This window comes from Gobio gobio (assembly GCF_949357685.1).
Source record: "Gobio gobio genome assembly, chromosome: 2".
Lineage (NCBI taxonomy): Eukaryota > Metazoa > Chordata > Actinopteri > Cypriniformes > Gobionidae > Gobio > Gobio gobio.
Genome location: NC_137098.1, coordinates 3472589 through 3484896, shown reverse-complemented (window position 1 = coordinate 3484896; position 12308 = coordinate 3472589). Strand labels below are relative to the sequence as shown.

General features: G+C 48.7%; 1 protein-coding gene across 1 annotated transcript in view; it reads right to left on the bottom strand.

The window, feature by feature from the left end:
• Positions 1-12308, bottom strand: part of acsf3 (acyl-CoA synthetase family member 3) — an 86161-nt gene that overhangs the window by 53434 nt on the left and 20419 nt on the right. The window contains 3 exon segments of the mRNA XM_079838615.1: positions 201-294; positions 297-335; positions 338-353. Coding sequence (XP_079694741.1) covers positions 201-294; positions 297-335; positions 338-353 — 149 coding nt within the window.

Below are 12308 nucleotides of genomic sequence, written 5' to 3'. Positions count from 1 at the left end.
AGAGAGAGAGAGAGAGAGAGAGAAGAGAGAGAGAGAGAGAGAGAGAGAGAGAGAGGAGAGAGAGAGAGAGAGAGAGAGAGAGAGAGAGAGAGAGAGAGAGAGAGAGAGAGAGAGAGAGAGAGGAGAGAGAGAGAGAGAGAGAGAGAGAGAGAGAGAGAGAGAGAGAGAGAGAGAGGAGAGAGAGAGAGAGAGAGAGGTACCGTATTCTCTCTTTGCACACAGCCCTGATGAAGTCTTGGACTCGAGGTTGAGTGAAATGTTGGTCGTAATATTCAATGAGTTTTGAGTAGATGGTGGAACTGCCATGAATACGTTCACCATGGGGGACTTTGAACGATCAACTGCTCCCAGACCTGGAACACAGCAAAACAACAACAAAAACTTAGCACTCAAGTCATTTGCAAATAATCATTTTTGGTATGAATTGATGTCAAAATGCCAGCTAATTCATTAACCAATAAGGTAAAACTTTATTTTAAGGTGACAGTTACATGTTACTATAGTAACAACATTAGTATAGTCATAACTATAGTAATATTAGGGTTAGATATCTGTAATGATGTATAATTAGATACCTATAATTGCGCATAGAGGTATCTAACCCTAATATTTATTGGGTTACACTTTATTTTAAGGTGACATTCTTACAATGTAATTATATATGTAAGTACTGAGTAATATTAATTAACTACATGTACTTACTATAGGGTTAGGTTTAGGGTTAGTTGCATGTAATTATACATAATTTACTGTTATTACTATGGTAGGTACATGTAACATATGTAACAAGGACACTGTAAAATAAACGTTACCTTTATATATATTTTTTATGCATAATTACAGGTAACTAACCAAACATTTAAATTTTTAATTTGTATGTATAATTAAAAGGTAACTAACTGAATATTTTAACTTAAATTTTTATTTATGCATAATTACAGGTAACAAACCCAATATATTTTTTTATTTTTTTAATGCATAATTACAGGTAACTAACCCAATATTTGTATGCATAATTACAGGTAACTAACTGAATATTTACATTTTTAATTTGTATGCATAATTACAGTTAACTAACCCATAACTACAGGTAACTAACCCAATATTTTTATTTTTAAGCACAATTACAGGTAACTAACCCATAACTACAGGTAACTAACCCAATATTTTTATTTTTATGCATAATTACAGGTAACTAACCCAATATTTTTATTTTTATGCACAATTACAGTTAACTAACCCATAACTACAGGTAACTAAACCAATATTTTTATTTTTATGCACAATTACAGGTAACTAACCTATAACTACAGATAACTAACCCAATATTTTTATTTTTATGCATAATTACAGGTAACTAACCCAATATTTTCATCAAAAAATCATTTATGCATAATTACACGTAACTAACCCATAATTACAAGTAGCTAACCCATAATTACAGGTAACTAACCCAATATTTTCATTAAAAAAATGATTTATGCATAATTACAAGTAGCTAACCCATAATTACAGGTAACTAACCAAATATTTATGCATAATTACAAGTAACTAACCCAACATTTTTTTATTTTATTTTTAAGCATAATTATACCGACAGACATAAAAAAAGTGTTAAATAATTCATATGCATCACCAAATTTGTATTTATGTTTTGATAATGATAGCTAAATTATTAGGCTATAGACTAAATTATCATCATTATGAGTTAATTTGGCGATGCTAATCGTGTAGTCATTATATTAATGCTACATTTTAAATCTAAAGGATAAAAAAACAGTGCTCTAAATTGATAAGAAAATTAACCGCACATTTTTCTGTAATTACTCGTGAGTAATCGCACCTAACATTAAAGTTAATATATTTTGAACATAAAGACAGACTATATTTAAAATATTTGTTTAATGGCATATTTTTATCACTGATATATAATTAAGTATTATTAAAGGCTATTAAAATCAATTTATTAGGTTTTAAAAATATACCAAATGTTAATTTAAGTGAACTTAAATCAATCGTCACATAACCCCATTATTATAATAAATGCCACATTTACCTGCGCTTCAATATATCAGGGCTAAAAAAAAATTCGGCCCAGTCAGACCAGAATTTAATTTTCCCAGTCAAAATGCACGAATAGTTATTGTTTTCTCTGTCTTTTGTTGTTTGATTATCATTAATGACAGACAGCAGCAGGTTTATTAGGCCACTGTCACTTTAACAGCTGACGCACATGAAAAAACATCGGTCAAATCAATTAACAAAAAACTGAGAACTGAGATTGCAGGATGTTGCCACTGAGATGAATGGGAATACTAGAAGATATTATAGACCCCAATGGTTCACATTAGGTGAAATCCGACATGGAAAAAGACCAGCCGTGATCGTATCTGCATCTAGTATTGGACTAATCAGACGGATACTGTTAATTACACTGTTAAAAACACTCCAGATAACGATTAAGTCACAGATCGTGCATCCATAGTGCTATTTGTCTTGGGTCGACTGGAGGAATGTTGTTAAAAAAAGGAAAAAGCGAGTATAGATTTGTAAAGGTCAGCCGCAGAAGAGAAACTGTAGAGCGAGTATTGAGGTCAGAGTGAAGAACACACTGGGCTTTTACTGCGTTTCTCTGCTTTTGATGAATGTGTTGCGTGAAGCACAGCGAAGGACCTCAAACCCACACTCATCCCAGTCTGTCAGACGGAAACAGATGCATAACTGCCCATATAAACACACGTCTCACACAGGCACACAAATCAATTACACCGCGTCTAACTTTACTCACTAACTCTTCCGTTGTCTGACATGCAAGCACACGGGAATGAAAGGAGGTACAATGAATGATCAGACATAAAGGTGTACGATTCACACATAAAAGATGCAATATAACAATTCTCTCTTTTTCATCTCTCACACACACACACACACACAGTCTCTCGCACGCCTGGCTGCACCTTTAGAACACAGTGGGAGAAACGTGTGAATTAATTGAAGGTGAGCGACAGATTCTCCTTGGCTCCGTCCCCCTGGGAGACACACATCTCCCTCCGCCCTCCCTCCCTCGCTCTCTCTCTCTCTCTCTCTCTCTCTCTCTCTCTCTCTCCATTTCATTATTTCCTGCTTCAGTACCTCCATGCTCTTATCATTCCTGCTGTCTCGCACTCTCTCTCCATCAACCCCCCCACCAACACACACACACACACACACACAGAGAGAGAGTGACACTTCTTTTATCATCAAAAACCCATCTCTCATCGCCACACCTCCTCCTCTCCACTCTGGTACCCAAGTTGCTCTGGTTTCTCTCTTTCATTACATTAGCCCGCAACAAAGAATTGAATTTGAGGTATATTTCAAAGTATCCAGTGCATGTGTGTAAACTTAGGCTGTTCATGTCAAATCATTCTTCACGATAATCAAACTGTTTTGCAGACTTCAGCCTGTTCATTTGTTGGACTATAGTGACCCAAAGTTCATGAAACAGAAGCAAAAAAACAGGACAATAAAATCAAAATGACGAGCTAAAGCATGGCCATGGTTTAACATATTAAGGGTCAGGTTTACTAACAGCTTGCACCAGCGCAAACCCTCTTTTGGCGTTATAAAAAGACACGCAATGAAACATTAACGCTGGACATAGTTACAGGGCTCCAGATTTTGCTTGTTTTTGGTAATAAGTGCAGATACTAATAATATTACATGTTTGTTTATTGGAAATTTAACAGTGAAGCACTGAGCTAGAATTGATATGCAGATAAAATTAACTTTAATGCGCAAAAACCTCATTTTTACAGGTAAATATTGTCCTCTTAAAGGATTAGTTCTCTTTTAGATAAACTTTTGCTGATAATTTACTCACCCCCATGTCATCCAAGATGTCCATGTTTTTCATTCTGCAGCCGAAAATAAATTAAGGTTTTTTGATGAAAACAGCCCAGGATTTTTCATATAATGGACTTCAATGGGCTCCAAATGGTTCAAGGTCCAAATGATAAGTTTTAGTGCAGCTATAAACGATAACAAACGACACCAGATGATGAATAATGGTCTTATCTAGCCAAACCATCAGTTTCTGAGAGAAACCCAGCAGTATTTATGCTATTATTTTACCTCTTATCAGACGAACGTGATCATCTCTGAGCTCCGCCATAACTTCCACTAAGTGAGGTCAAAATACGAGTGTGGTCATGGATATATCGATAGAAGATGCCTCATTCTACTGATCCGTGCAGGCGCTAATGAGGCATCTACGTATACATCTATGACCACGCTCGTATTTTGACCTCAATAAGCGGAAGTTATGGCGGAGCTCAGAGATGATCATGTTCGTCTGATAAGAGGTAAAATAATATCATAAATACTGCTGGGTTTCTCTCAGAAACTGATGGTTTGTCTAGATAAGACCCTTATTCATCATCTGGTGTCGTTTAAAGCCCTTTGAAGCTGCACTGAAACTGTCATTTGAACCGTTTGGAGCCCATTGAAGTCCATTATATGGAGAAAAACCCTGGACTGTTTTCATCCAAAACCTTAATTTCTTCTCGACTTTAGAAAGAAAGACATGGACATCTTGGATAACGTGGGTGAGTAAATGATCAGCAAAAGTTTTTTTTTAAAGTGAACTAATCCTTTAATACATGTCCCACTCTTGTTCTATAGTCTCACACTGATCTGACGACAGCTTCAGTGATTATAGAGCAGCTCTTTACTTGATTTCTGTGTAATTCAGGCACAATTTGAAGAAAGTTTTTGTTCCCATTCAGTCGGTCACGTTCGACGTACGTCGGACGTACCGACGAATTGGGATCACTTCTGGGAGCCCCTATCAGCTTCGAGCTATCTAGAACCGGCCAATGAACAATTGGCGTGCGAGATTTGCATCTCGCGCTCCGCCCCGCGCCGCGGGTATAAACAGGAAGCGAGAGCGAATGCACGCTGTCATTCACTTCGGAGCCACACGGCAGATGAAGAGGACTCTCAACGCAAGACTGCTTGAGTTTATCGCTGCTATCAGCAAGTTATTTAGAAGACCGGAGAATCCAGGAAACGCGTGTTGGAGAGACGGCACATTCCAGCGGGATCCGCGCTGACTCATCGGCTGCCTCTGCAAGCAGAGAAAAACTGCTGTTTTAACAGCAACAGCAAATCCTGTTGGTCTGGTTGGGCGTTTTTCCTGCTGAGTACAGGCACGGGCTGCACAACAATCCCGTGCGCTGTCGCGTTTCCCCCTGAGTGCTTCAGCACAAGAGCGTTTCCTCACAAAAAGAGTTCACGGGTGACGTGCCGTCCTTTTCAGGATGTCTTACCACCCGTGCGTTTCTGGATGCGGTCGTTCCCTGTCCCCTGCTGACGGTCACAATCGCTGTCTCACGTGTTTGGGCATACAGCACGTTGAGGCGGCGTTTGTGGATAGTTCATGTTCCCACTGCGGGAACATGACTATCGCGGAGCTTAGATCGAGACTCTCCTACCTCCGGGCTGGGGGAGTCCCCTTACCCATCCCACGAACCAGGGCTGCCCCTAACCCGGGTGGACCTGCTTCTTTGGATGGCCAGGGTGATCTGAGGATCACGTTTAGGGCAAACCCGCCGAGTCAATCTCCGCAGGCCCCTATTCCCTCTGCTCCGCAGCCGGTAGAGCCTCCAGGAGAACCCGCTGGACCCTCCCACGGGAGACCAGTGGTGACTTTTGGAGCTCCAGCAGATGAACAGATGTCAATCGCTGCATCGGAGGGGGAGTTTCAGTCCTCGGGGGATGAAGGTTCAGTCGTACTGCCTCCCTCTGGGAGAGTGGCAACGGCTGCACCGGACCCTGAGATGGCTGCTATGCTTTCCCGGGCCGCCGAAAGGGTTGGGCTCGAGTGGAACCCTCCACCGTGTCCCGAACCCTCTAGGTTGGACGATTGGTTCCTCGGGGTGGGTCGCGCTGGTTCTCAGCGTCCCGCCCCGACACCTTTCTTCCCGGAGGTGCATGAGGAGCTCACGAGGTCGTGGAAGGCACCTTTTTCTGCCAGAAACCGGCCGAGTGACTCCTCCCCCCTCACTACTCTCGACGGCGGACCAGCCAAGGGTTACGTGGGGATCCCGCCAGTGGAGCGCGCCGTCGCGATGCAACTGTGTCCGGCGACCGCCTCTAACTGGCGCGGTGACCCGCGTCTCCCGTCCCGGGCCTGTAAGTTCTCTTCCAGTCTGACTGGGAAGGCTTACAAGGCCTGCGGGCAGGCTGCGTCCGCCTTGCATGGCATGGCGCTGCTTCAGGTCCACCAGGCCCAAGCGCTCCTTGACATGCACGAGGGTAGGCCTGACCCAGAGCTCCTCCGGGAGCTCCGGACGGCGACGGACCTCGCCCTCCGGGCGACGAAAGTCACCGCCCGTTCCATTGGTCAGGCGATGTCCACGCTTGTGGTCCAGGAGCGTCATCTCTGGCTCAACCTGGCTGATATGAGGGAGACCGATAAATATCGGTTCCTGGACTCCCCCATCTCGTCAGCTGGGTTGTTCGGCGACGCGGTCGAGAGCTTCGCCCAGCAGTTCTCGGCCGCCCAGAAGCAGACGGAGGCGATCAAGCACATCCTGCCCCGGCGGCCCGCTGCTGCCTCCACCCCGCCGCCGGCGGCAGCGCCTCCGACTACTCGTCGCCGAGGACGTCCACCCGCCGCCGCCTCCGCCCCCGCCAAGGCACCGCAGCAGCCTTCCACCAGCCGACGGCGTGGGGCCGGCCGTGGGAAGGATGTCCAGCCCGCTCAGGCCGCTGCCAAGCCAGGTGGCAAGCGTCGTCGCAAGCGACCCTGAGACGGGCCACCCAGAGATGGAGGAAACTGCTCGGAGGGAGATGGCTGCAGCACCACTCCTTCCCCCGGAGGAGGGCCGGGGGAGAATCTTTTGTTTGTCTGTTCCGCCGCTGGCCCCAGTGCCAGCGGCACCCAAAACATCAATAAAAGAGCAGTTTCCAATATCTCTGGGTGCCAAGAGAGCGCGCTTGGCGGTGGTCGACGCTCCCATGCCTCGCCACCCTCAAGTACCTCTCCCTTCGCCAGCAGGGGACGCCGGCTGTCGGGACGCACACAAGTGGCCTCCCCACACTCGCACGTCCCCTCCGCGGATGCAGGTAAGTGTTGCACAGCACACTCAGATCCCGCTTCGGGCCGCTCCCATGCCGTCCGTGCCGGATCCCTGCGTTCCGCCTCGCTGCCCCGCTGCGGGTACGTCTGTGGTGCCGATGGTCCCCCTTGCTCGGAGTCTGGGAGCCTGGCTAGCGCTTCCCAGCCCGTCTCGGTGGCTCATCCGTACCATCAGACTCGGCTATGCGATTCAGTTCGCCCGGCGTCCCCCCAAGTTCAGGGGCGTTCACTTCACGACTGTAGTGGAGGCGAACGCCCCCGTGCTCAGGGCGGAGATCGCTGTCCTACTGGCGAAGGACGCGATAGAGCCGGTCCCTCAAGCCGATATGAGGTCCGGGTTCTACAGCCCCTACTTCATTGTACCCAAGAAAGGCGGCGGGTTACGACCGATCTTGGATCTGCGATTCCTGAACCGGTCCCTTCACAGGCTGCCGTTCACGATGTTAACGCAGAGGCGCATCTTCAGGTGCATCCGTCCCCGAGATTGGTTTGCAGCGATAGACCTGAAGGACGCGTACTTTCATGTCTCGATTCTTCCTCGACACCGGCCCTTTCTGCGCTTCGCGTTCGAGGGACGGGCATATCAGTACCGCGTCTTACCCTTTGGCCTGTCCCTGTCGCCCCGCGTCTTTACGAAGGTTGCGGAGGCGGCCATTGCTCCCATGAGAGAGCATGGCGTTCGCATCCTCAACTACCTCGACGACTGGCTGATCCTTGCCCAGTCGCGAGAGCAGTTGTGCGAACACAGGGACAAGGTGCTCAGTCACCTCAGCCAGTTGGGACTTCGGGTCAACTGGGAGAAGAGCAAACTCTGCCCCACGCAGAGGATCTCTTTTCTCGGTATGGAGATAGACTCGGTCGCCATGACTGCGCGCCTCACCGAGGAGCGCGTCCAGTCGGTGTTGAACTGCCTGAATTCGTTCAGAGGCAGGACAGCGGTTCCACTGAAACATTTTCAGAGGCTCCTGGGGCATATGGCATCCGCAGCCGCAGTAACGCCGCTCGGATTGCTTCATATGAGACCGCTTCAACGCTGGCTACACGATCGAGTCCCGAGATGGGCGTGGCACAGCGGTTCCCTCCGCGTCCAAGTGACTCCGAGGTGCCGCCAAACCTTCGGCCCGTGGTCGGACCCTCTGTTTCTCCGGGCGGGAGTACCCCTAGAACAAGTGTCCAGGCACTCCGTTGTCTCCACGGATGCCTCATCCACGGGTTGGGGTGCCACGTACAACGGGCTTGCAGTTTCGGGTCTGTGGACGGGGCCTCAACTGCAATGGCATATCAATTGCCTCGAGTTGTTAGCAGTTCGTCTTGCACTCAGCCGCTTCAAAGTTCCGCTCAGAGGCAAGCACGTTCTGGTCCGGACGGACAACACTGCGGCCGTAGCGTACATCAACAAACAGGGTGGTCTACGCTCCCGTCGCATGTCGCAACTCGCCCGCCATCTCCTCTTATGGAGTCAGAAGCATCTGAGGTCGCTTCGTGCCGTTCACATTCCGGGCCTGCTCAATCGTGCGGCCGACGAGCTGTCACGTCAGCAGGTACTTCCGGGAGAATGGCGACTCCATCCCCAGGCGGTCCAGCTAATCTGGAGTCGTTTCGGGGCCGCACAGGTAGACCTGTTTGCCTCCCCAGAGACGACCCACTGTCAGCGGTTTTATTCCTTGACCGAGGGGACCCTCGGGTCGGATGCCCTGGCCCACAGCTGGCCCCGGGAAGAACGCAAGTATGCGTTTCCCCCAGTGAGCCTTCTTGCGCAGACTCTGTGCAAAGTCAGGGAGGACGAGGAGCAGGTCCTGTTGGTCGCTCCGTATTGGCCCAACCGGACTTGGTTCCCGGAACTAGTGCTCCTCGCGACAGCACCTCCCTGGCCCATTCCTCTGAGACAGGACCTCCTGACTCAGAGACGGGGCACCCTATGGCACCCGCGTCCGGACCTCTGGAAACTCCATGTTTGGTCCCTGGACGGGACGCGGAGGTTTTAGGTGACCTACCGCAAGCGGTAGTTGACACCATCACTTCCGCTAGAGCCCCCTCTACGAGGCGCCTCTATGCGTTGAAGTGGAACCTGTTCGTCGACTGGTGCTCTTCTCGCCGAGAAGACCCCCGAAGATGTTCGATCGTTTCTGTGCTTACCTTTCTACAGGATGGGTTGGAGCGAAGGCTGTCTCCCTCCACCCTCAAGGTCTATGTCGCCGCTATCGCCGCTAATCATGAGCTCGTAGATGGAAAATCTCTAGGTAAGCACGATCTGATCGTCAGGTTCCTTAGGGGAGCAAGGAGATTAAATCCTCCTCGTCCTCCCTCTATACCCTCTTGGGACTTAGCTCTGGTGCTAACTGCACTACAGAGGGAACCCTTTGAGCCTCTGCAGTCAGCTGAGTTGAAAATACTGTCGTTAAAGACTATACTCCTGATTGCGTTGGCCTCCATCAAGAGGGTAGGGGACCTGCAGGCATTTTCGGTCGACGAATCGTGCCTGGAATTCGGGCCCGGTAACTCTCATGTGATCATGAGACCCCGGCCTGGATATGTGCCCAAGGTTCCCACTACTCCCTTCCGGGACCAAGTGGTGAGCCTGCAAGCGCTGCCTTCGGAGGAGGCAGACCCAGCCCTAGCTTTTCTCTGTCCCGTCCGTGCTCTCCGGACTTACGTGGATAGAACACAAAGCTTCAGGACCTCAGAGCAGCTCTTCGTCTGTTACGGAGGACAGCAGAAGGGAAAGGCTGTCTCCAAGCAGAGGATGGCCCACTGGATAGTGGATGCCATCGTCTTGGCTTATCAGTCCCAAGACGTGCCCTGCCCGCTCGGGTTAAGAGCCCACTCCACTAGGGGTGTTGCCTCTTCCTGGGCGCTGGCTCGTGGCGCCTCGCTGACAGATATCTGTAGAGCTGCGGGCTGGGCGACACCTAACACGTTCGCTAGATTCTATAGCCTCCGTGTAGAGCCGGTGTCTTCCTGTGTGCTCACTTCCCATAGTCAGTAACACCGAAGTACCCGTTCTAGTGTCGGCTTGCTGCGCCATTCCCTCCCCTATGGTAGACGGATGCGTGCGCTTTCTGCTCCAGTCGAGTTCCCCGGAACGGCGAACCCTGTTGAGTCCTCCGCAACCCGCGGCAGTCGGACGTGGCGGAGCGTTCGACGCCAGGTCTAACACTCGTATGCATTGGTGGAACTTGTGTTAGGCTGGGTTCCGTATGTAGTGACCCCCACGGCGGTCCCATATGTGTATTCTTCCACGGTACGGCTCCCTACGGCGAGCCCGTGTCTTTCCCTCGGCAGAGCTCCTCTGCCGTCTCAGGTACGTGTTGTCTCCCTCCTAATTGGCCGGGGCCACCCCTGAGACTTCCGTATGTTGTGCTGCCCTCGGCCAGCCCATACGTGTATTCTCCACATGTTAACTCCCTCTGGGCATGATGTGGCTTCCGCAGCTGCCTTCACAGGCACGCTTTCCCAGCGTTATCCAATACAGTCAGCTGAGTGGGTCTTGCGGAACAGCAGCTTTGACTCTCCCTGCGTGAACCTACCCGCCCGCATCAGATCGGGGTCTGTGGGGCTCATCGCTGGGCGCTGGAAGTGGTAGTAACTATGGCGTTTTCCATAGGGGATCCCAATTCGTCGGTACGTCCGACGTACGTCGAACGTGACCGACTGAATGGGAACGTCTCGGTTACGTATGGTAACCCTCGTTCCCTGAAGGAGGGAACGGAGACGTACGTCCCGTCGCCACAGTTGCTGTACCATCACTGCAGGTCGAGCCACTACGTGTGGCTCCTCAGTGAAAAACAGCGTGCATTCGCTCTCGCTTCCTGTTTATACCCGCGGCGCGGGGCGGAGCGCGAGATGCAAATCTTGCACGCCAATTGTTCATTGGCCGGTTCTAGATAGCTCGAAGCTGATAGGGGCTCCCAGAAGTGATCCCAATTCGTCGGTACGTCCGACGTACGTCTCCGTTCCCTCCTTCAGGGAACGAGGGTTACCATACGTAACCGAGACGTTTTTCATGAGCCTTTGTGACTTCCTACTTTTGTCCATATATTAAAGAGTGGAAATGGCTAATAAGTCAATCAGTTCTCCTCTGCTGCCATCTACTGGTTATAGTGGACATTTCATGTCTTTATTTAAAAGGTGTCATGAACTGGCTTTTTTTTAAATTTTATACTGTTATCTGAGGTCAGCTTATGACGTTCACATGGTTTTTACCTTCAGAAACATCATCATTATTAAGTTATAGGCTATTTTCTGCCTGGTTTTGAGGCTTTCTGAAAAACGCTGGGTTTTGATGGGCGTGTCGCACTGAAGACTTTGGGCCCTATCTTGCACCCAGCGCAATTGACTTTGTACACCGACGCATGTGTCATTCCTATTTTGCACCCGCGCAAAGCGCGCTTTTCCCTCCACAGAAGCACGTCGCTAAACTAGTGAATGAACTTGCGCTCCCTGGGCGGTTCAGCGCAAAAAAGGAGGCGTGTTCCGGCGCAAACAATCCCTGGTGCTATTTTGCTGTTCCATTAAACAATTGCGCCACTGACCAGAAAAAACCTAGTCTAAAGTCAGTGGCGCGTTGCGCGTTGTTCATTATGCTATTTTAAGGGCGCATGCTTGACCATAATGTATAGCGTGCACAACGCGCATACACTTTGCTCATGTAACCTACACAGATGCAACAGTTATTTTTGCAAATCATAAATTGTTACACTAAAAAAATATTAACACATGAGATGACGGAAATCATTGTGGTGTGCCACGAAGATGTGAAAAAATAGGCATAAATCTAGCTTACAAATGATTCAGGCTAATTGTAATAATTAAGGATAAGACCTGTTTGCCCAATAGTGGCAAGACATATATGTATATAAGGACATCTGACAAATTGGTTTGTCCGTCAAGAACCAGGAAAAAAAATCGACTGAAAAACTGAAAAAACTGAAAGACTGAAAAAAAAAGACTGTGAAATCACCTTTACCATAATGTACAACATTACAACTTCACTTCTCTGTCTTTCACTGCTCTTACTAGAACATCAGTCTCCTCGGCTGTGAACCGCTCCTGGCGTGCGCCTGGTAAATACGCCATAATAATAGCAATCCATAATGGAACTTGCGCACCTGCTTTTACAGGGAATGTTGGATGACGCTCGGATTGGTTTATTCACGTTACGCCCAAACCACACCTATGAATAATG